We start from the raw sequence: 24,816 nt of genomic DNA on the forward strand, positions 1-24,816 counted from the left end.
TCTCCTCTCTCCTCCGTGTTCAGCGCCACTGATCACAGCTTAAGCCGGGAACGCAAGAAAAGATTTCAGCATTAAGTAAATCAGCCAATCGCAGACCAGCAACATTTCTTGAAACACCAGGAATCGATATATGAAAAACTCGAATTATCGAACGCCATACTTGTTATATCAATTTTGAGGTCAAAAATTCTGATTGGCTGCGTTACTACGCATGTACGGGAATACAACACCTTGTTGTCCTCGCACCATGGATCTTACGTAAATTAGTTTTTCTCTTCTTATTTAGCCACTAAACAAACCATTATATTATCTTTACGTGTAAACTCTATTTTATAATACAACAAATAAAAATGAGGAGATCACCGTTAAATGATCCACGTGGCAATCAAACGTACAACATGATGAGGCACACACCGTACAGTTGGAATTCGCATAACAAAGCAAACAAAGGTTATCATTCTGTTGAGGATGATAGAAACCAACGTTGTTCCGTGAATAATGAACAACCTTCCGAAGATAATTTTATTCCTTTGAACGTTAGTTCTCCAGTGGTACATTACAAGAAGCAAAGTACAAATCAATATACTTCACAGAGCAATTACAACAGTCCAAATAGTGGATGGTCTAGTTATAGAAATAACTATCACGTTGCTCATGGAAAGTGTAATAATCGATATCCTGCCAATAAGCATTTTGGCAAGCAATTTTATGGAAATTATCAAAAAAGAAAAGTAAGTTTTGATCTTCAAAATTTTATGCATGTGGGATCACAAATATTATATGGCAGAATCTCTTTTCATACTATTGTGCTATGGATATCAATTATTTTGAATATGTTTATTTTAGGGTTTTAAAGGAACAGATAATAGACAAAGAGATATATCAGCATATATACATCCTTCTTTTTTTGAAGATCCTTGGGAAAATCTAGTCAAAAATAGAAGACAAGATGAAACAATGAAAGATGAATCTCTGTCTGATTCTGTAGTGGCTAATCTTTCTGATTCTACAGAAAAGTCCGAAAGCCAACTTTCAGCATCTACAAGTTTGGGTGATTCGCAATGCAATCAAAAGTGTGAAAGTAAATCTGTAGATACAAGTTTTGAGTTAGAGAATGCAAATGTCAGTCAAACATTAAAAATTGATAGTTCATCAGAACTTGAGATAAGTGATGTTTGTGATGATAAATGATATTAACGGTACAATTTGTGAAGTCGCAGTACAAAAGAATTAATATTCACTTAAGTACATTGCTGACAGGTGTTAATATTGTATCAAAAAATTTGATATAAAAAACTTACGTGTATAAGATTTTAAAGAGAGAACAAATTCACAATGAGAAATGCAAGATATAATACACACAAAAAACGATAAAAAAAATTTATATGTATATATTCAGAATTGCTACATGTAAACTGTATACAAATTAATCATTTTTATATCTGTATATATTATACACAACAGCGCAGTATCAATTTTATATACTCTAAGTTTATCTTTTTTTTTTTTTTTTTTTGAAGATATGATTACTTTTATACTCTTAAAGCTAGTAATCTTTAATTAATTAATCTGTAATTACACTTCATACAAAAAATTATAAAGTTCCAGACATCAACACTGCATATTTCTTGCATATTATATTTTCACAATTATGGCTGTGAAAACAATGTGTAGGAGTTATCAGTTATATGTGCAATTTTATAATATATGTCATTAATCATGTAAGAAGCAAGTAAACGGTAGAAATACTAGCTAAGTAGACTGTTATTTGTAGATGTTTTTAAGCGAACTCTGAAAGCATATGTGTATAAAAATTTGTTTTATATCAATGATTCACTTTTCTTTCTTCAAAAATTGAGATAAAATCCCAAATAAACCAAAAGTCAATTCCAGCAGAATTGACTTTATGTAAGTATATTTTTCAAAGGTAATATTTTGTATGAACTAGATTAAACATTAGGAGACTAAATTCATTCATACGAAGTAAGATAAACGTTGTTATATATCGAAAGAAAAGTGTTTCTACACATATAGTAATAAGACTTCTTTTTAAGCTAGAAATTAATGAAATTGTATAAAATTGTATATTATACAATTATGTAAAAACGTTTATAAACTATGTATTATGTGTATAGAATAGGATATTGCTAAGAAAACTAGAGAGAAAAAGGAGAGAGACGCGAACATATTCTCCTCTATTCAATATGTATAATTTCAAATAATAAAATTTTCACTCACTGACCGATTTTCTTATTTATAATGAATTGCAAAATTACACATGCGAAAAATTGTGAGATCGGATTCCTGTTTCAAAGTTTTTGCAAATGTGATTGTACATGCCACTAATAGGCAATAGAAAAAAACTACTTTGTTCTGTATTAGTTCTGCTGAAGAAAAGCATATTATCATCAGAAGATACACCACTCATTTTCTTTATAGTTCGCAAAAATAAGATCCTCGTGGCAGGAGGCGCTGAAAGTTGTTCCCCTTCCAAAAGATTGAGTTTAATATATATATATGTATACGTAGAAAGAAGCCATAGTGTTGAGTCTAAGTAATAAGTGTCTTTCAAATATATTTGTTTTATTATATTACTACATTAATAATAAAAATCATTGATAATCAGAAAAAATTGTTATTGTGAGTAGTAAGTATAGAAAAGCTGTATATTCCATGGCACTTTCATTAAATGATCAAGTCTACACAAAATCTTTTACTCCCCGGGAGTATCAGGTAAGGTTTTTATATGTTAACGTGCTTGGAGTAAGCTCGAAAGATTAAAGAAAAAACTATACAAATAAAACATTAAAGACATTTTGTGCAAATTTCAAGTATAATATAAGTTGTACATGAATTATTTTATATACCTTAGTGATTATTTGTAGGTGGAGCTTCTTTATGCAGCAAAAGAAAAAAACATAATTGTTTGTTTGGGAAAAAACACTGAGCAAACTTTTCTCGCAATAAAATTAATTCAAGAGTTTGCTACAAACAACAGGAGGTAATAAAGAAATATATTGTTTATATATATACACATATATGTATATATATACATATATATCATGTTTAAAGAATTGTGATATATTAAAAATAAAGTTTGAGAAAAATAAAAAATTATTTAATTATGCTTATAGATTAGCAAGTAATGGTGGAAAACGAGCAATATTTATATTAAATGACAAAGACAAGTCAACAATAATAGGAACATATATAAAACAGTTAACAGATCTGAAAGTATTAGCATGCAATGATTGTAATATAAATGAAAAATTTGCTGAAGATTTTAACATTTCTCATGTAAGAAAAGAATTTATTTAATATATATTTGTGATATTATTATACCAAAATGGATTATATAGGAAGCGATTTTTATAATATATATATTTTACTTTATGTGCAGGTATTAGTTGGAACGCCAAATGTTTATGCACAATTAATATCAGAAAAAAAACTTTTACCATGTCATATAAATCTAGTCATAGTCGACGAGTGTCATAAATGTATTGAAGATAATAATTTAAAATTTATTCTTCAAACTTTTCTATTGTGCAATAATGTTCCTAGAATAATTGGGTTAGCAGTGCCAGTGTTTAATTTGACTCAAGAGCCTGGAAGATTGGGTCTAGAAATAGAAAAGGTAGAAACTACCTTTCAATGTGAAGTAGAAACTGCTAATGATATATTTTCAATAGTACGGTAAGAGACAATTGCAATTTTTTTAAAATTTTATATTTGTTTTGTTTCTTACAAACTTTCTCATAATATGAAAATTCCATTCAGATATAGTCCAAAACCAAGAGAATATGTTGTTGAATATGCAAAAGGAGAAAAGAAAGATTTGTATAATACGCTAGAAAGTTGTGTGTTACATGCTATTGAATTTTTGCAAGATCATCGCTATGATCCAATGGAAATTTATACTGAAGAATTTTATGAGGACATACAAAAAATTCCTGATCCCATACAAAAACCTTTTGAGATGATGCAAGATTTTTTGCATGTATTAGAAACCCTTGGACCATGGTGCGCAGATCGTGCTGCCTTGGCATTATTAATTTTAACAGAAAAATTGAAAATCAAAACTCCTTATGAGAGACATTATCTTCTATTAAATATGATGACATCTGTTTTTATTAAAATTCGGTAAGATTTTAATAACAATAATAATTATTATATGATAATATTGATAATCATGATATAATAATAGCTTTATATATTAATAAAAATATATGTAAGAGTCAAAAATAATTTTTACAGTGCTATTTGTGATAATGAATTTCAACACTTATCTGAGAAAGAAAAAATATACCGATATACTACTCCAAAAGTTCATCGACTATTAAAGATTTTAAAAACTTATACTCCTTTTTATACTAAAGAGGCTATCACACCAGAGAAAAAGACAAATACTGGTAAGACATTTTTATAATATATTAAATATATGTTAGCATTATTTTTTTCTCAATGAAGTACATAAGTTATACATACATATTTTCCAGAAACTGATACACAAAACTGTGATTTAAAAGATGACAAAGACACTTCCGTGAAAACTCCAGAAAAACCAGCACAAGTAAAACGATTTGGAGGTAATTGGAAATCTAACGATGACAATTACAAGAAAATGCCCAAATCACAACGTTACTTGTATAGTAATGCGGATCCTGATTCACTCTGTGGAGTAATTTTTGTGGATAAAGGATTCATAGCTAAAGTTTTATTTTATCTCTTAAATGTATGTATAAATCTCATTATAACGATATAACATTTTCGACAATTGATTTAATAAATATTAATCGTAGGAAATATGTAAGCATGATGAAGATTTACATTTTTTATCGCCTCTTTATGCAATCGAAAAAAATACTGACGACAATAGTTGTTCAAGAGACGTTGAAAGTGAACATAGAAAGCAAGAAGAAGTTTTAAAACGATTTAGAATTCATGAATGTAATTTATTGATTGCAACTTCAATGTTAGAAGAAGGTTTGTGATATTTTTTTGTTTATATTAAATGTCCTCTCTATTTAATTCGTTATTCATAAATGTTTTAATTTTTTTCACAGGCATTGACATTCCAAAATGTAATTTTGTGATGAGATACGACTTCCCAAAAGATTATCAGTCATATATACAGTGCAAGAGCAGAGCGAGAGCTGTGGATGCCTTATATGTGCTATTAGTACCACAAGAAGTATCTAAAGACTTTATATGGCAATTAGCTCAATATCAATATATAGAAAAGGTGCAAACTTGCAGAACTCTCGATCTTATATATAAATCTCTATTTTATGTAAAAAGTTTGTAGCTTCTTTTTAAAACAAAATTTATTGGTTAGATTTAATTTTATAGTCGAGCTTATATATCTCTCAAAATTTGTATGTTATTGCATACGTTTTATTTAATTTATTCATGAACTTCAGTGTGTACCAGTTTTATTATCAACCTTTAATGTGGTTCATTATCTGTGACAACCTCAGTCGAAAATTGTAATGGAAGAGCATCAATCTATATTTTGTAGACTTTATTATTAAAATGTTCTAATAAAGAGCTAACTGAAGAGGAAGAGAGTGAGGCAGATATGTATGCTGCAATGATACCACATTACAAACCACTCGATGATGATGATGCTCCCAAAGTGACTTTTAATTCTGCTATTTCGTTGATAAATAGGTAATATAATATTCCAAGAGATTTTTTTTTTTTTTTTTTTAACGACAACAAACTTCAATTCACATCGTTGAAGTGCCATTTATTATTCTATTTATTCTAGTTTATAAACATTACACGCTAATATGTAATCATTTATGCAGATATTGTGCAAAATTACCTAGCGATACTTTCACGAGATTAACACCAGAGTGGTTCATTGAAACAGTAAATATTCAAAATACAACGATGTATACCTGTTCGTTACGACTTCCTATAAATTCTCCATTAAAATACGTAGTTACGGTAAGCAGTGATGGTATAGAAGTGTAAACTTCATTGTTTAATCTCTCGGTTGATGCACGTGTGTCGTTTTGTGTTCCAGTCGTATCCGATGCCAAATAAAGCAATGGCTAGGCGTATGGCTGCCTTGCAAATGTGCATTGATTTACATCGAGAAAATGAGATAGATGATAATTTATTGCCTATTGGAAAGGAGAATTTTAAAGCCAAGCCTGAAGATGCTGAAGTACCCGCTTTGCCGGATGAAAATAAAGCTGACTTTTCGGAAGCTAGACCCGGCACAACAAAACGAAGACAATATTATTATAAAAAAGTTATACTTGTTTTTTGACTATTTATTTTTGTCTTTTTAATCACAATAGTTATTAAAACTTCATTATTATTTTTTAGACAGCCGCAGCGCTAACAAATTGTAGACCAATAGTTGGACAACCATCTTATCTATATCACATTAGTATGGTACTAACTTGCCCTTTGCCTGAAGAACAAAATACACGAGGTAGACGTATATATCCTCCTGAAGAATCGGCCATTGGATTTGGCATACTCACGTTAAAAGAGATACCTAAGGTAATAATTTTTTAAATTGTGTTATATTTTTGACTTAATTCCAATTGTATTTCTTCTAGAAATGTATAACTTGTTTTCATAATGCACATAATTTGTCGTTTTTTCTTTACAGTTGTGTCCATTTCCTATTTATACTAGATCGGGCGAGGTTTACGTACAATTAAAACTTAGCAAACAGACTGTGATTTTAGACGAAATTCAACTAAAAAAAGTTGACACTTTTCTTAATTACACATTCACAAATGTTCTGAGATTACAAAAATATCTAATGCTCTTTGATCCGAACACCTCAGAGAATTCGTACATAATTGTACCAGTGAATAAACGTAAGCGGAAATTTTTTCGTAGAACTAATATTGCAAAAGATCTCTTTCTAAATGGGCATAAAGCTTATAAAATATATAACATTAGTTACAACAGATGAAGGTTCAGATATTAGCGTGGACTGGGATTTTTTGGAATGCATTTATCAAAATCGAAATGCAATACCAATCAAAATTCCAGAAGAAGATAGAAAAAATTTCGAGTTTGATCCATCGAAATATTACGATGCTGTAATCATGCCGTGGTATAGAAGTCAAGATCAGCCACAGGTATATAACATAATTTATTATATATTTATAATATTATACTTTATATTGTATTATATGTATTATATACATACTACAGTAATGTCACTGACCTCCGCCGCGCGACCTTAGCGGGGTCACTAACCTCGGTCGCGCGGCCTTGGTGGGGTCACTGACCTCGGCCGCGCGGCCTTGGCGGGGTCACTGACCTCGGCCGTGCAACCTGGGCGGGGTCACTGATCCCGGTCACGTGATTACCGTATATATATATATATATATATATATATATATGTATATGTGTGTGTGTATGTATGTGTATTATATATAGATATAGAATATTATCTATAATATATATTGCGCGTAGCGCGCGCCTGTGTTGTGCTAGTTTAATAAAACTTTTGCATATGTTTTTATTAATTATTGCCGTATCTTCTTTTTTTTCACACACATGCGCATACAGTACTTCTACGTAGCGGAAATATGCACAAATCTGAATCCGAAATCTTCCTTTCCTGGACAAGATTACAGCACTTTTGAAGAATATTATTTAAAAAAATATGGTATACAAATACAAAATTTAGAACAATCGCTGTTAGACGTGGATCATACATCAGCTAGATTAAATTTTTTAACTCCTAGGTGAGATCTGTGAAGCAATTATTTATTGAGACAATCACATTTTAGATAACAACAGATTTAACAGATTATTTATTTTAGATACGTTAATCGCAAAGGCGTGGCGTTACCTACGACTAGTGAAGAAACAAAGCGCGCAAAAAGAGAAAATTTAGAACAAAAGCAAATTCTCGTTGCTGAATTATGTGCTATTCATCCCTTTCCAGCATCTCTGTGGAGACAAGCGGTCTGTTTACCTTGCATATTATATAGGATTAATGCTTTGTTGCTTGCCAATGAAATACGATGCCAGGTTGCACAAATGATAAATTTGGGTCAACAAAATCTGAGTTCAGGTATATATTATGAGGGCTCAAAATTCAGTACTTGATTTAATTTAATAGTTTTATTGAAAGAATCTCTACATATTGGTTTTCTTAAATCTTGACACGTATTGAGAAGATATAACATTTTAGATTTTGAATGGCCGGCGTTAGATTTTGGATGGAGTTTGGCGGAAGTATTGAAGAGATCGAAGGAAATAGAGAAATCAAAACAAAGCAAAACCGAAAATGTACAAGCCAACTCATCTTTGGACAGTACAGTAGTCTCAAATAAGTGTCAAAATACTGAACAAAACACTAATAATTCAAATATATTATGTAATGAGACTAAGAGTCAAGAAGAACTGCAATCCGATAAAACTGATGAAACAGAAGAAGAGATTACTGACGATCAGAAAGATGAGTTGGAGATTGGCACGTGGTCAAATGACATGGCATGGTCAAAAGACATAGTAGTAAATTCAATGGATTATGATATGGACGACATGAAATCTTTTCCTCTAAATGTAACAGTCTTACCACAAGATTTTGGTTGGAATGACATTCGATATGGATCACCGACGTGTGAGTCCGATTATGACGGTTACGAATCAGATGACATGTACAGCGATGGCTTTGATGACACAACTGATGAAAGCGAAGACGAAAGCAGAGGACTAAAAATATCTTACATGGGAGAAAACATCGCCGAGGCTGTGGAGGATGAGAAACAAATGTGCAAACAGGAGATGAACAAGAAGATTTTGGATCTTTTGGAAACAGAGAAGAATTTTGATAATAATTTTTGGATGTACACAAAAAGCGACGAAGAATTATTGCTCGAAAAACACAAAAAAGCGCATTACGAGTACGCTAAGACAAAAGAACAGGATATCATGAACGATGGTACTTTTCTATCATATGATTCGGAGATTACAATCAAGAGGAAAAGCTCATCAATTTATCAAACTAATAAAGAACAGCCAAATTGTAAATATCGAGATTACATCGAAAGTGTTGTAAAGAAATTTACTGATGAAGTATTAAATAAAAAGTTTGTCGCATCTACTAAGAAGATAGAAAAAAGTGAAAGTAATAAGTTGAATAAAAACAATTACTTAGATAACGGTCTGTTTAGTTTTGATTATCAGCCAGAATTGAAAAATCATCCAGGGCCAAGTCCTAGTTTAATTCTGCAGGCTTTAACAATGTCTAATGCGAATGATGGCATCAATTTAGAGCGATTGGAGACAATCGGCGATTCATTTCTGAAATATGCCATAACAACATATTTGTATTGCACGTATGACAACATCCATGAAGGAAAACTTAGCCATTTAAGATCAAAACAGGTATGATAATGAGTTTATTGTCAAGTGTCATTTTTTATTGTGTGTTCTTTTTTCTTCTCTCTTCTTTTTTCTATTTGAATGCAGTTTTTCTCTAAGAGAGTTCTAAATTTGTGTTTTAGGTTAGTAATTTAAATCTCTATAGACTTGGAAGACAAAAAATGCTTGGCGAGAGTATGATAGCTACTAAATTTGAGCCACACGATAATTGGCTACCTCCCGGTTATTACGTTCCCAAAGAACTCGAACAAGCATTGATCGAATCCGGTGTTCCTTCTACTTTTTGGAATCAAGCTAATATCCCCACCTTGCAAACTGTAAATCCCACTGAAATAACTCAACTTGTGAAAGAGACCGAAGAGAAGCTTGTGATTATGAAAAATGAACTTGATAAAACCGAGAATAGGTTGTCGAGCAATTTCGATGATTTACGATGTTTCATACCTTATAATTTAATTACGCAACACAGCATTCCGGACAAAAGTATTGCAGATTGTGTAGAAGCTTTGATAGGAGCATATTTAATTGCATGCGGACCCCGTGGGGCGCTTCTCTTTATGACCTGGTTGGGGATTCATGTTTTGCCCGCGGAGCAAATTTACGTGATAAGCGAAGATGAACCAGAAGAAAGAATACCTGGTAGTACGCCGTTTGTTAAAGAAATTAATGAACACGGCGAAACTATGTGGACACATGTAAGTAGTAAAACTACTTTTTTAAAAATATATTTGTACTTGAAGACTATATTTAAAAAATAATTGAATAAAATCATTTTTAGATTTGTTACGGGAGGCTAGAAGAGCCACAAAACCCATTATTTCGATACGTTCTTGATCCAGAGAACGAATTATATATGATGCTCGATGGATACGAGGAATTAGAGGAAAGCATAGGATATAAGTTTCGTGATAGCAGCTATCTTTTACAAGCATTTACGCATGCCTCTTATCAACCAAATAGATTAACGGATTGTTATCAGCGTTTAGAATTTCTTGGCGATGCTGTTCTAGGTAAATTTTTATTTATTATAAAATTTATATAATATGTGTGATATCAAAAAAAACATTTGATTTTTTCAGATTATCTGATAACCAGACATTTATATGAAGATTCGCGATTACATTCACCTGGTGCTTTAACAGATTTAAGGTCTGCGTTAGTTAACAACACGATATTTGCCTCTTTAGCTGTTAGGTGTGGTTTTCACAAATATTTTCGCCATTTGTCACCTGGATTAAGTGTCGTGATAAATCGCTTCGTCAGACTACAGGAAGAAAATGGACATACCATCAGTGACGAAGTATATAATTATTATATATTGATTGTGGACAGCAGATATGCAGTTTTTTTTTTTTCTTAATACTTTTGGGTTAATGAAAAAAAGATGTTAATAATTCAATTTAAACATTCATATTTAGAATTATCATATGACAAAGTAGTATATGTATCATGTTTTTCAGTATTATTTAATTGGTGAAGATGAATGTGAAGAGGCCGAAGATGTAGAAGTACCAAAAGCATTAGGTGATGTTTTTGAATCATTAGCTGGTGCTATTTACTTGGATAGCGGGATGTCTCTCGACGCCGTGTGGAGTGTTTATTATACAATAATGAAGTCAGAAATTGGTAATATATTTCTGTGTTTTTAAAACAGTTGGGTTTTGGGCTGAGTAACAACAACAATAACATGATGTTGTTTGTATTAATTGCAGAACAATTCAGCACAAATGTCCCCAAATCTCCTATACGTGAATTACTGGAATTAGAACCTGAAACGGCAAAGTTTAGAAGACCTGAGAAATTGGCCGACGGCCGTAGAGTCCGAGTAACTGTAGACGTGTTTGGAAAAGGTTCATTTAAAGGAATCGGACGAAATTATAGAATTGCAAAATGTACAGCGGCTAAGTGTGCTTTAAAGAAATTAAAGGGCAAAATGCAGAATTACCCTAGACAAAAAATGTGACAGAAAGTTTTGTAATTAATATAAAAATATGTAAGAAATTTTTTATTTTCACAAACAATTGTTAATACATATACATTTCATAGAATTTGTTACGCGTACGTGTGTATAAATATTCTTATCAACACGTATCACACACACACAATATTAAGAATTTAAAAAATAAATCAACAGAAAAGCATTGCAAAAATTTTTATCAAAATTATATCACACAAACTTGTGTGTGTGTGATACTAAACTGTAAGAAAATGAAAAATAAAGATACTACAGATTTTTTATACAATGTAAAAAACCTTATTAACCAAAAAATATACATAATCATATATATATAGTTAATGTCAATCTGCAATAATTTATGTTGTCAGTTAACAAAAAAGTTTTGTTTTGAGAGAAGAAAATAGGAAGGATGAGCAAAGATTTGTGTAACTTTTCATGTTACAATTGTTTATTATATTCCTACTTACATATTTATAATTAATAAATTTTTTCGACATTATATCACTTATTTTTACTTTTACAATAGCAACTTATTTAATCAATTAATTAGTGTTATTATTATTTTCTCATTAATATATCTTTAATTACTAACCGCGTTATCACTCAACGCGACGCAGCGTTTTGAAGGTTTTGGATTGTTACAGCAATTGTTATAGTTTAATCAGTAAGACGCTCGTTGGCGCTGACTGATGACTGGAGGGGAAGTCACCTCTCTTGCCATTGCTTGCCATAGGATTCACGCGCCTTTTCCGTGAATTCTTGTTGGCTACTGTACGTCACAGTATACTGTGGTATTGCACAGTATTACAGTACCATACCATCAGCTTGCAACAGCTGACGGTTACCAGCGGTACTAGTCGTTGTTGGTTGTGGTTATTGACAATTGTTGACGAATCGTTGACATCTACTGAAGAAGACATGCATCTCCTAGGATTTTAGTGTTACAATTTATATTTTATAAGGAAAAAATTACGTCCTTTTAACGTGCAGTGTGTGAGTTATATATTGCTATTTACTACGTCTGTAGAATCTATAGAATTATCTTCGCGAGTTATTACGATATTTATCACAATTTCACTAGTTTTACGTAATGACATTGATATCTATTGATATATTAATCAATTCGAAAAAAGAGATTTGTCTTCAAAATTAGTTGGGTCTAATTTAGTTCGCTAAAAAATAATCACGAGTGTTAATCGAGAGTATCTCGCAAAAACGAAGCTCGCATATCATGAATAAATCAATACGTAGATAACAATGTATTTTTACAGTGCGTAAATAGTGTACAATTTTTTTTGTACATAAAGAGAGAGTGTGTGTGTGTGTGTTTTGCACGAATTGTTTATTGAAGATAGAGAGTGGATTGAATTTTAAGATGTGTGATTTTGTCAAGCCTGGATTTTCTCTCAATCTCAAAATCTCTAACGTTAATCTATAAATGTTAAACACAATACATAATCTAGTACGGGCTTCGGAATTATACGTATTATGTGCGGTTGATGCGCGAGTGACATTTCAAAGCATTTGGCACGACAACACCTGTGACGAGCCTTGCAGACGCTATTTTAAATAGAACCTTGCGACATCAAAGTCACAAGAAGCATTATGATCTCGTGACATATATGTATGTATTTCAAAATATTCGCTTTGTACACGAGATTTCAATCGTGAACGGAATCTGATGCGGAGACTGATGCCACTTGTGACAAGCGTGCGACCGGTAACTAATCGATTTTTTTATATATATAAAATCCTTGCAACAGAGAGAAGGTGCAAATCCTATACAAGTACAATATCTTATACAACGCACCTTATATCGGTATCTATAAGTAAAAATACATGTTCCTGTAATAAATTTTTTTCTCGATTTAGTTCACATTATACAAACGATTGATCCGATAATAGTAGTAATATCAGTAATATAATCGTTGATACGTGATACTGTTGCACGAGTCGTATACGTGACCACGGTTATCGTTTATGTGTGTGTGTAATACAACCTTGAACATGTCGCTTATGTAATCTTACATGTATTTTTTGAGGATTCTCACACGCAAATATATGGATAGTTTCTATGAATTTTTTTTAGATATATCAGTAGCAATAGAGATATTTAAGTAATACAGTAAACTAACGAATAAGCATCCGCAATTTGAAATACTTATTTACGTAGATATATTTTATCTTTTACTACTTGCGAGTAACACGCAAACTCCGATAATTCAACATTAAATATCTTTTACAAATAACAAAAAAAAAACAAAAAAATGTGTGATTTTAATATTAAAGTAGATTATTTATACACATTCATTTATTCAGTGATTCTTCGTTTTTTATTTAAAAAAATGCTACATCTTGTTTTACATCTCAGTACTTCAAAAAGATTGCGAACACTGTTTGCGAATCTTCACATTCATTAAAATATCATCCGGTTGTGGTTTGAATCTTTGATCATTAGACAAGAGAGAGTGAATGAATGAGAAATAAATAAAAAGAACTCTAATTATTTGTACAATTGTGGCTTTGTGTGACCACCAAGTCTTATTTTTCTATTTTTAGTTTAATAACAGAATTGTATTACGTATAAGTAATAATTTATTTTTTTTTTTTTCAGACTTTTGAGATCCAGGAGCCACGTGTAACCAACAATGACGTCGCTTAGATTGTTTGTAGCGGGAGTAAGTGCCATAGGTGCTGGTACTCTTACTTCCTATTTACTATTATCAGATAATACGGTAAGATGTCAAGATTTTACATAAATGGGATATAATATCTTACTATCATGTATATCTTATTATATAAAGCAGTACTCAATAATGTGGATCGTACTTTGTTGACATAACAAAGTTATGCTCACACTCATGTAGAAATTTATAAGCTGACCAATGCTGAGTTTAGCAATGTCTGTACGACAACATATAAGCATTATGATTTGATAAAACAAAAAACACAAATGAAATTTTTTTTAATCTTGAGAAAACGTTTACAATGAATCAATGTATTTGTATTTTAATCAACAATGGTCGATTGCAGGTACATGCCGAACAAGGAAAACCAAGACCACCTCGACGAACTTTACCCACACGAGAGGATCAGGTGAAAACTTTGAAATCAGAAAACTACGATGTGTTAATAATAGGAGGTGGTGCGACAGGAGCAGGATGTGCTCTGGACGCTTGCACGCGAGGTACGTTTCTGTCGTGTCTTTTTATGTTTGCTCGTCATTTTAATTTTCTTTCCTTAAAGGTTTGAAGACTGCATTGATTGAAGCCGATGACTTTGCATCTGGCACCTCTTCTCGAAGCACAAAGTTAATTCACGGCGGCGTGCGATATTTACAAAAAGCAATTATGCAAGTAGACATTGAACAATACAAAATGGTAAAAGAGGCCCTTCATGAACGAGCGTCAATGCTACAAAGCGCACCACATTTAGCACATCCATTGCCCATTATGCTGCCAGTTTACACGTATGTTTACATGTATTTATATAAATGTACAATTTACTTACTACTTTCTTATCTTTATTACTTTTATCAGGTGGTGGCAAATTCCTTATTACTGGTTTGGTATTAAGATGTATGATCTAGTAGCTGGCAGCAAAACCGTAAAGTCGTCATATTATCTGAGTAAATCGAATGCTCTAGAACTTTTTCCTATGCTGAAAGGCGACAAGCTAACAGGCGCAATTGTCTATTACGATGGTACGCATCTCTCTCTCTCTCTCTCTTTCTTTTTCTTTCGGCTCTTTATGTCTTTATTTCTGTTATAACCTTGTGCGACTTGTTATATTTGTATATGCGTGAATATATTTATTAAATAAATATACTTTTTGACACTACAGGTCAACAAGACGATGCCAGAATGAATTTAGCAATCGCGCTTACAGCTTCAAGACACGGAGCAACAGTTGTAAATCACGTTAAAGTGCTCAATTTGTTGAAGGGTCTTGACAGGGTATGTGCCAATTATTCCGAGTTTGCAAATATGAAATAAAAAAAAATAAAAATATTGAATAAAAAGAATTTTGTTTGTTTGAAAAGGACGGTAAGCGAGTTCTCGTGGGTGCTCGCTTAAGGGATGAACTTACGGGAGACGAATGGGACGTAAAGGCTAAAGCAATAATCAACGCAACTGGTCCTTTCACTGATCACATTAGAAAAATGGATGACCAAGACGTTCCACCTATTTGTTGTCCATCTTCCGGAGTTCATATAGTATTGCCTGGATATTATAGGTAACATAAAAAGATTAATATTGTTGCAATTAACACGTTAATTTGTTATGTTCGATATGTCAATATATAATTTTTCCGCAATATTAAAAGTCCGGATCAGATGGGTCTACTCGATCCAGCAACGAGCGACGGTCGAGTGATCTTCTTTTTGCCTTGGCAAAAACAAACTATCGCCGGAACGACCGATTTACCATGCGAAGTAACACACAATCCTCGACCTACGGAAGACGAAATTATGTTTATCTTGCAAGAAGTGAAAAACTACCTAAATCCAGATGTTGAGGTACGCCGTGGAGATGTTCTTTCTGCCTGGAGCGGCATCAGACCGCTTGTTTCCGATCCGAACAAACCGAACACACAATCGCTTGCTAGAAATCACATCGTACACGTTAGTCCAACAAATCTTATCACAATAGCAGGTGGTAAATGGACGACTTACCGAGCAATGGCTCAAGAAACCATTGACGCAGCTATAAAAGGTATATCAAAAGAATCGTTAGTGATCGCTATATTAAGTCTTTCGTATTTATTTATTTATTATTTATTATGACATTTCTTCATTCTACATACAACTTCAATATAATATTTATATTTATCGATAATAATTTATTTCAAGCTTGCGAGTTACAACCAGAAAGAGGTTGTCAAACCGATGGCTTTCTTCTGGAAGGTGCTCAAGGTTGGAGCCCAACGATGTATATTAGATTAGTGCAGGATTTCGGCTTGGAATGTGAAGTTGCTCAACATTTGTCAAAGAGTTATGGAGATCGTGCCTTTGCCGTAGCTAAAATGGCTTCTCTCACAGGAAAACGGTGGCCAATTATTGGAAAAAAAATTCATCCAGAATTTCCATACATCGACGCTGAAGTAATAAATTCAAATTTTTTGATCGCGATAATTAAAGTAACACATCCTGCTGTTTATCCTTGAGAAGAATATCGTATATTCTAAGTGCATAAATAAATTTTAGATACGTTATGGTGTACGAGAATACGCGAGAACTGCGATCGACATGATCGCACGTCGATTGAGACTTGCTTTTCTCAATGTTCAAGCAGCTCAAGAAGCATTACCTGGCATTATAGACATTATGGCCGAAGAGTTGCATTGGTCAGCGGAAGAGAAAAAGAAACAGCATCGCGAGGCTAGTGAATTTCTCGCTCAGGAAATGGGTCAAATGGTGAATCGTGCTTCACGTGATAAAATTCCCATCAATCTCACCAAGGATGAGATCCAGCTCTATATTAAGCGTTTTAGAATTATAGACAAGGATCACAAAGGATATGTGTCTATAAATGACATTAGGCGAGGATTAAAGGTTTGTCTACAAACTTAACACACTGCCCTATTGTATCATATTTTTTTTTGTTTATTTTCTTGCATTATCACCGCGATGCTACTTATCTCTCTTAATGTACAGTCATTAGGTATAAATATGAACCAGGACGAGATACGTAGCTTAATGAGTGAACTTGATGTCGCTTACAATGGTCAAATGGAATTACAGGATTATTTGCAGGTAAACCATTAAATACATACTTAATGTATATTCTTTTTTTTGCTTCTCACAGCTCTTTGGGGATAAAGAAGTGCCGGGTGAAGAGCTTCATGAAATTCTACGTGAAATCGACACAAATATGAACGGTCAAGTTGAATTGGATGAATATCTTCAGGTCTGTGACAAAGCGCATCTTGCACATAGTCACAGTACATAATTGTTTGCTGCTTTCTTTTTATTTTTCTTTACTTTTGTTACTGTGTAGTGAAGTATAGTTTTGAAAAACTTAAGTTTTTTGTTTCTCTTTCGCATGATTATGTTTGAGTAATTTTCTGAATTGAAATTAGCATTGTGTGCTATATTTATTTATTTATTTACATAGCATATGATAATGTGTGATAATAACACTTCGCTTACGGGATGCGTAAAATTGTGCTTCATACGGATACTGTGTAAGCGAAGTGCTGACTATACATACTAAAAAATAGTTAACACTTACTTTGTCTACCAATGTACTTATTTTCTCTATTTTTTATCCTCGTTATTGAAAAGTATTATAAATCTTGTAAAAAAAAGTATTATCAATCTTTTCAAGATTGATTTTAGGAGTTTACATTTGGTTTTCGAGTTTGCATCTTGCTTTTCATATTTTAGCAACGTGTGTATATTTTACGTGTGTAATACTTACGTGTGTAATACTTACGTGTGTAATAAATATTTATATTTCACATATAGATGATGTCAGCTATAAAATCCGGTCATGTGGCATATTCACGTTTCGCACGGATGGCTGAAATGGAGGAAGCTCAGCATGAGAAAGAAATGCTCAAGAAACAAATAAGCGTCGAAAGATCAGGTGGAGGACTGTGAAGAAACTCTCCTCTGATATTACGGAGTTTCAAAATGTTTTACTCTCACATTTGATATTTATGTGTCTTATCGTTGTGTATTTATTGTAGAGTATCTAGTTATTTCACGAACTATCAGTTTGTAATAACTAGTAACTCGGTCAGATCATAAACACCAAATCAAAGTCAACAATCTCGCATGCAATAAAACTATTTCGAACATTATCTGTGAATAGATATCTTAATCTATAAATGTTTCACATCTTCGTGATATTTAATTCGAAAGTTTATTCACTAAGTATAGTATCGATTTTTCTCGGTAAACAGCTCATATATCTACATTTGTAAAAAAAAAAAAAAAACATTTCTTTATAGCTCGACATGCTTGATTTATTTGCATGTGACGTTTGTTATGTACAAATAACAATATATCTCGGATTTTTTCTCTTGTATATATTTATGAAAAAATTCTGTGTTATTTATCAGTCTTTATGTATTATATATTGAATTATATAATTTTCTGTTTTACTCTTGTAAAAAAACAATTTATCAACATTAAATGTAACAGATTGGACTTAATTTCAAAACCTGAGGATGAGTACAAAGAAAGCTTTGTACAATTTTGATTATGTAAGGTTACTTGAAATCAAAATAAGAAAAATTATATATATATATATGTATAAAATACATATGTTACGTATACTATATTTATTTGTGAACTATAATAAATACAATTTTAATTGCCGATAGGAGACTATTGCCAATGCTTATCTTACTTGACACGTGACTAAAGTAAAGTCACGTGTTGTTACCTTTCCTCCCTGTCACGTGTCTAAAGTCAGAGAAAAAACTGAGAGCGGCCAGGCCCATGAGAATGTGTAATCTACTTTCCCGCCCTATAAGCCAGCGCAATGTTTCTGAGTGGCGCATATTGACAACTACGTAGCCATGTCCACGAACGACTCGTCGGTACGTACGTTATGTTTAAACGTGAATATTCTATTTTGTGCATATCAACAGATTATTGCGCACGCGCAGTGATACTGACTTTACCAACATCAGTGTCACCATTGAGTGCTAATTGGACTACTTGTATGTTGTATGTACGGTGATTGACGTGTTTTAATCTCAAGATATAGTAGGAAGGTGTATAATTTGTGTCAGTAATAATTTGATTCCGATTTTAATATTATTCATATAAAATAGATATGTAAAGATTATTTTTCAATAGGTTAAAAATGAAAGATATAAATAATTTGTGATTTATATGTATATACATAGTCTTCAAAAGAGATTACTTAACCTATACCTATACTATTTAGGTTTTGTAACACGTAAAACAAGTCTTTGTAATTTTAGGCGATGACAACTGTGAAAATGCACGGTGATATCGATATTTTAAGGTTACCTGTTAATGAGGAGGAACATGTATGTTCTCCATGGCGTATAAAGTACACCCAGTCTCATATACTTCATTCTAAGTGCACCAAAAATGAAGATGGTTGTGGTTCTAATGTCGAAAGCGCATGTCAATTTTGTGTGTGAGTTAATTAGAAATTAATAGTTTGAAAACATTACATATATATATATATATACACTGTCTTTAAAACTATAATTCTTTAATTTGCAGATATAGCAACACATTAGAATTGCCGCATATGCCAGACATGGTGTTTCCTAATAATGTATTAAGTCTGAAACATCATGATGGACTATCGCTGGAATTCAATGCTTTGGATGCTTTGAGATATGTTTCTAATGGAAAAGTTAATGTTCAGCTCGCTTGTGCAGAAGCTTGGAAAGAATCTAGGTATGCAAGATTACAATTTTACATGTTGAGATAATTTTAAATTATAAGTTTTAATTTTTTGCTGTAATTGTATTTTGTATTTATATGTATTAATAGGTCAGAAAGCAGCGAATACTTAGAAGAAAAGATAAAGCCTTTTGATTGGACCTTTACTACCACTTATACTGGCACACTGTCTGGTTTTGAAATAGAAGAGACTAATGAAAGAATTGATATAGATAAATTAAAACAAAAAGACAAAATCTTGTTTTATCATGATTTAACATTGTTTGAAGACGAACTTCATGACAATGGTATTGCAGTGTGTTCGGTGAAAATTGTAAGTTTTATATTTTTCTAATATTTGCACAACATTACAAGTTGATTCTCTTTCTACTTCATTTTGCAGAGAGTCATGCCTGCCAGTTTCTTTATATTACTGCGATATTTTTTGAGAATTGACAATGTAATGCTAAGAATAAATGATACTCGTATTTACCATGAATTTGGTAAAAATTATTTACTACGTGAATTTACATCACGGGAAGCTAAAGTTCAAGATATTCGAGTAAGTAACATTTTCTATGTTATATCTTCATTAACATATTTAACATTCATGGATTTTCAAAAATAATTTTTTTTCAAGGTTTCTCCAACGCTCTTCCTTGACCCGAGTGGGATAGCACCCCATTTGCCATTAAGTAAAAGTCAATATCACAAACTTCTTATATCTAAAAAAGAAGAAGCATCGAAATCACACAAAATTGCAAGCGAGCAAAACAAAACTACAACTGAAGAAAAAGTAACACAATCCGATGAATCTGCAGACAGCTCAATCACTTAGAGCTCATAGTATGTTACATTATTATTCTCTTTATGTGATAAACATCAACCATAAGAATTCGCTGTACAAATTCATTATCGATTATTTGAAAATCACAGTACTATCTTTCCGGAATTTGTATAATTAAAACTTCTGGATACTAGTTCCAGTCATGCTAAATTTATGTGAAATGCTTAGAAGCGAGAAATTATATGAATATTTATCAAGCAATTTACATTTAAATAAACTACTTTTTATACATATTGCCGTGAATGTTATAAAAAACTTAACTGATAAAATTTAAATTTATAAACTCTGCCGAAAATTTAATTTTCGGTTCACAGTTAATAAAATATCTATATGCACACTTGTTTTCAATGCAGAATAAGTTTTCGGCAGATTTTATCAATTTACGCTTTTGAATACCGGTAGCTGATTTCAATGTAAATTGCTTGATAAAAATTCATGTTATTTCTTGTTTTTGACATCAATGTTGTGAAAAAATACTTTTTTAAGCGAAACCTATCACTATCAAGATGCTATCGAGATCTCAATCTTATATTTGTTACTTTAAAATTGTTTTTTTCTGTTTATTTTTTTCAATAAAAGCTTTTCAAGTAAAAAGTTTGTATGTACCGAATTGTGTAACGATATTTGTTAACTGAAACTCTGCTCTTATTTTTGATCTTTGTGAACGAAACTTTTTAGCAAACCATGTGACTTGACCTTTAACTGACCTTGAAGACGAACTTTTATGTTTAAGTAAGAACAAAATGAAAACAGGAAACAGATACAAGTTTAAGAAATATATAAAAAATAAGAATAATTACCATTAAATTTTCGGCAATATGATCTTATTGTTAATACTTAATATTCATTTTAAAATTCTATATTAAATTAAATGTTCTATTTATTTCTTAAACATAATATTTATAAGAATATAGTAAATAAATTTATTGTTAGCTTTAAATTATTTTTTTACATAGTTTTTTTGAGATATATTTAGAAAAATAAGATAAAAAAGTAGATTTATAGAAAAAAAATTTTATATAAATAAAACTTTCCTACATATAAGTCAACTGATTGATTACTCGAACCTGAAAGGTATCAATTTTTGAGAAGGAAATAGTGAAGACAGTGCACTTAAAGTTTGAATAAAACTTTTCTCTCAATTAGATTTCGCTGAAGCTTTGACGCAAATTATTTCGCCATAATATAAACACCACGGCTTTTTTCCCTTACTTCGCAGTTAAGAAAAAAGTTATAAATATCAAAAGGAAACGGAAGGAAGAGGAAATCAAGAGACAGACAATTGATCGACTTTCGGGCTAGGCCGCTTTCTTTCCATCATATAGTGGTGTTTATTCGTGGGCGCAAAAAACTTGGGTGAATTCCATCGGGTTGGACGGAGAGAGGAAGAGAGAGAAATGAAGACGAAGAAGAGAGAGAAGACGAAGTGTGCGGTGGAGCGAGGAGGAAAAGGAGGAGAAAACGCAATAAGAGCAAGAAGCAAGGAGGTCGTCGACGACAGCAATCTCTCGTGAGTAGGCTTATCCCATTGCCTCCGTCCCACCTTATAGCGCTCTCACACGCTACCAACGGGTGCGTAGGTGTTTCCGGCCGGCTGAAGAAGCACGGCCGTCTGCGCCCATCGATCCAGAAGAAGACGGTCGAGCCGAGAGAAGAGAAAGAAGGAAGGAAGCGAAAGGGAAAAAGAGAGGGAGTGATGATAGCAAGTACAGCGTAGCAGGAAAGCGAAAAAGAGACAGAAGAGAGAGAGAGAGAGAGAGAAAGAGAGAGAAAATGTAGAGGGGCTCGACTGAGAGACAGAGAACACTCGGCCGGAAGCAGTTACTCGCGCGATGCAACGAAAATATCAGAGCGTCCGTTTCGCAATAGGTCTGCCCGCGTCCGCCTGGAGTTTAATATAGAACACTCGCGGCCGGCCCCGTCGCGAAAACATCATGCTGACGTCGGCCGTGCGCCAGTTTCTTCTCTCTTTCTTTCTCTCTCTCTCATTCTTATTCGCTTCGCTCTTCTCGTTCTGTCTGCCTGAGAAAAACGTCTCCTTCTTTTCGTGCGGCTGCTTCGACTCCTGGCCTTCTTCCTCTTTTCGTTCACTTGGACCACAACGCGCGTAGCGCGGGTCCCTAAAATTAGGCTCATGTCCACTCGCTCGCTCACTTGCTCGGCGCGCCGCAGCGTCGCCGCGGGTGACATCCGCGCTGAGGAGCCGGACTCGTCGAAGGTCTTTGTCCGTGACAGTGGTGTGCTCGTAGCTCGATGGCACGCAACGACCTTTGAATAGCGGGAACAAGGTGCACGGCACCGCGTCGCGGCCGCATCACGCGCCGCTTTTGCACCCTTCCTATCTTAGCATCTTTTGCGTTCAGGACAAACGATCATTATCGTTTTGTGAATTAATCAGAAAATTAGAGAGATTTTCGCTCAATTTATTTATGACTCTCTTTTACGAGCGAAAGAATAAAAGCTTTGTTTATTCTCATTTTGACGCAAGTATAAAAATGATACATACGTAGATATTGCACTTAAGTTTTTTATTTTCAAATAATAAAGAGTAGGTCGATTATTCTTGTGATTGCTTTTTTTACAAAGTTTAACCGACATAGAAGTGAATTATTTATTTATCTCGAGTGAGAAAAGAGAAAGAGGTCATTTATGATTTTAGAACCAGAGATAATTTTTTTGTCTATTGACAAGAGTCCCACGTTTTATTCGAGAGCTGATCAATAGGGAATGTGAATATATGTGTCCGCCCGTATGATTTCCACAATATCTCGACATCGCGTTTTAAACGCGGAAATCTATTATCGACCACGTCCCTCGTGATGCCCCGATGTCTTTTGACATGCTTAACGAGTCACTAAGAGAGGGCAATCTTCCGTTGTTGCTGCATTCGTTCGAGCGCGAAGGAAGGGATAAGTAATAGCCTCGGTGAGAGCGACGGAGGAGGACGAGATGGAAGAGAGAGGCTTGGTACTGACTCTTCGAAGCTTCGTGGAACACGACGACGGTGGTGGACGGTGAGGCGAAGAAGGAATGCCACTTCCGGTCACATGACACCACTGGACCAGCCACTTTGCTCTCTTCTTATTTTCGGTTCGTCGCGCGTCCGGACCTTTCGACGTCGTCCGCTTCCTCTCTCGCTCCTGTTTTCTCTCTGCCTCCCCTTCTTTCCTTACGATTAACAAGCAGCATTACAAATCGGCCACGAGCGAGAGAAACAGATGCCGAGGCGATCGGCTTTCGTTGACGTTTGAATCTGTTCGCTAGTAGGTATCTCCGATTGATTAATTTCCAAGGTGAAGCATTTGCATCTTGTACGAGATGAACAACAGACAATTGCGAAATTTACTACATAATGCTAGACTTTAACGATAGAAAAGTAGATTTTTTTATATTTTAATAAAAAAAATATATGTACACAGATTAGCATTTCAATTAAAATTTAAAATTGTTCCTCGTGCGCCGTGAAATAATGAAAAAAAAAACCGCGTGCGACATATGAAGCATGTTTAGTAGCGCTGTTAACACGTGTTGACAACCGCTAACTCGATTTTGTCCCTCGGAGGAAGACACACAGCTCAAGGCTGCAACGAATGTTACGGTAGAACTGCATCACGCGAGTCTCCCTGTCTAACGGACTTACATCCGCTCGCGCTTCTTTCGCTGCGCTCTGCGTTGTGGTACATTCAATTGGCCGCTAATGACAATCCGACTTCTATCATGATTGCCTTATCGATCAGCCGCCTGGTAAAAATCCGTGTAAAACAGAAAAAAATTCTTAACGTTTGATACGACAATTCTACATCGAAAAGATATTTGCGCATTGTATATTGCGATTATATTTTAAAAAAAATAAATAAATAAAAAAAGAAGGAAGTCGTAAAAGATCGAATTGTCAGGATGATGAGATATATCGGCCTTTGCGCGAACATGGTGGAGATGGGCGTTTGTTAAATATATAAAATACACAGGTATATACATAACTATGCATGTATATATATATATATGTATATATATGTATATATATTTACAAGAGACATATACAGATTGTATAGATTACTATTAATAAAAACGTTTTCTTTTCGCTTTTTGAACAAGCACTCTCTCTCGCGTGACACACACATAAACTTACACACATGCATCATCTCATTCGCGCTTTTCGTGTGCTTTCGCGTCTTCGCCAATCAAATCCTGCTGTCTCGTTGGGATTGACATTAAATTGTAACGTCACCGTATCGCGTAAACAAATCGTCAAATATA

The 24,816-nt window shown here is 33.3% G+C and overlaps 4 protein-coding genes across 11 annotated transcripts; all 4 read left to right on the top strand.

The window, feature by feature from the left end:
• The first annotated feature begins 191 nt into the window (after positions 1-191).
• LOC109863686 lies at positions 192-2,241 on the top strand. Its single transcript, XM_020444111.1, has 2 exons — positions 192-731; positions 847-2,241. The coding sequence occupies exons 1-2, from the start codon at positions 351-353 to the stop codon at positions 1,189-1,191; spliced, it is 726 nt and encodes a 241-aa protein (XP_020299700.1). The 5' UTR covers positions 192-350; the 3' UTR covers positions 1,192-2,241.
• Positions 2,242-2,544: 303 nt separating this feature from the next.
• On the top strand, positions 2,545-11,421 carry LOC109863723 (endoribonuclease Dcr-1). Its single transcript, XM_020444196.1, has 23 exons — positions 2,545-2,733; positions 2,886-3,001; positions 3,135-3,297; positions 3,401-3,696; positions 3,781-4,143; positions 4,258-4,412; positions 4,500-4,735; positions 4,803-4,986; positions 5,067-5,245; positions 5,522-5,673; positions 5,814-5,955; positions 6,035-6,265; positions 6,343-6,522; positions 6,635-6,848; positions 6,934-7,115; positions 7,552-7,730; positions 7,809-8,062; positions 8,183-9,381; positions 9,501-10,073; positions 10,157-10,388; positions 10,458-10,678; positions 10,839-11,004; positions 11,091-11,421. The coding sequence occupies exons 1-23, from the start codon at positions 2,674-2,676 to the stop codon at positions 11,339-11,341; spliced, it is 5,928 nt and encodes a 1,975-aa protein (XP_020299785.1). The 5' UTR covers positions 2,545-2,673; the 3' UTR covers positions 11,342-11,421.
• A 656-nt stretch (positions 11,422-12,077) lies between these two features.
• Positions 12,078-18,604, top strand: LOC109863742 (glycerol-3-phosphate dehydrogenase, mitochondrial). Of its 4 annotated transcripts, XM_020444228.1 has the most exons (13): positions 12,079-12,328; positions 13,950-14,070; positions 14,369-14,522; positions 14,582-14,804; positions 14,875-15,038; positions 15,179-15,291; positions 15,378-15,571; positions 15,662-16,050; positions 16,188-16,438; positions 16,542-16,889; positions 16,992-17,090; positions 17,143-17,244; positions 17,805-18,604. In XM_020444228.1, the coding sequence occupies exons 2-13, from the start codon at positions 13,984-13,986 to the stop codon at positions 17,937-17,939; spliced, it is 2,259 nt and encodes a 752-aa protein (XP_020299817.1). In that variant the 5' UTR covers positions 12,079-12,328; positions 13,950-13,983; the 3' UTR covers positions 17,940-18,604. The 4 variants fall into 4 exon arrangements, with proteins under 4 accessions (XP_020299816.1, XP_020299817.1, XP_020299813.1 ...); XM_020444227.1 differs by lacking the exon at positions 17,143-17,244 and having other exon boundaries at positions 12,078-12,328; XM_020444224.1 differs by lacking the exon at positions 16,992-17,090 and having other exon boundaries at positions 12,080-12,328; positions 17,805-18,601.
• Positions 18,605-18,971: 367 nt separating this feature from the next.
• On the top strand, positions 18,972-22,612 carry LOC109863711 (TIP41-like protein). Of its 5 annotated transcripts, XR_002251378.1 has the most exons (8): positions 18,972-19,076; positions 19,277-19,458; positions 19,548-19,727; positions 19,824-20,046; positions 20,116-20,274; positions 20,353-20,558; positions 21,779-22,069; positions 22,140-22,612. XR_002251378.1 is itself a non-coding variant. In XM_020444165.1 (7 exons), the coding sequence occupies exons 2-6, from the start codon at positions 19,280-19,282 to the stop codon at positions 20,548-20,550; spliced, it is 939 nt and encodes a 312-aa protein (XP_020299754.1). In that variant the 5' UTR covers positions 18,972-19,076; positions 19,277-19,279; the 3' UTR covers positions 20,551-20,558; positions 21,238-21,404. The 5 variants fall into 5 exon arrangements, 4 of the variants coding, with proteins under 4 accessions (XP_020299754.1, XP_020299752.1, XP_020299755.1 ...); XM_020444165.1 differs by lacking the exons at positions 21,779-22,069; positions 22,140-22,612 and adding an exon at positions 21,238-21,404; XM_020444163.1 differs by lacking the exons at positions 21,779-22,069; positions 22,140-22,612 and having other exon boundaries at positions 20,353-20,811.
• The last annotated feature ends 2,204 nt before the right edge of the window (positions 22,613-24,816 follow it).

Source organism: Pseudomyrmex gracilis, unplaced genomic scaffold (genome assembly GCF_002006095.1).
Source record: "Pseudomyrmex gracilis isolate BER0280 unplaced genomic scaffold, ASM200609v1 scaffold_12, whole genome shotgun sequence".
Taxonomy (NCBI): Eukaryota; Metazoa; Arthropoda; class Insecta; order Hymenoptera; family Formicidae; genus Pseudomyrmex; species Pseudomyrmex gracilis.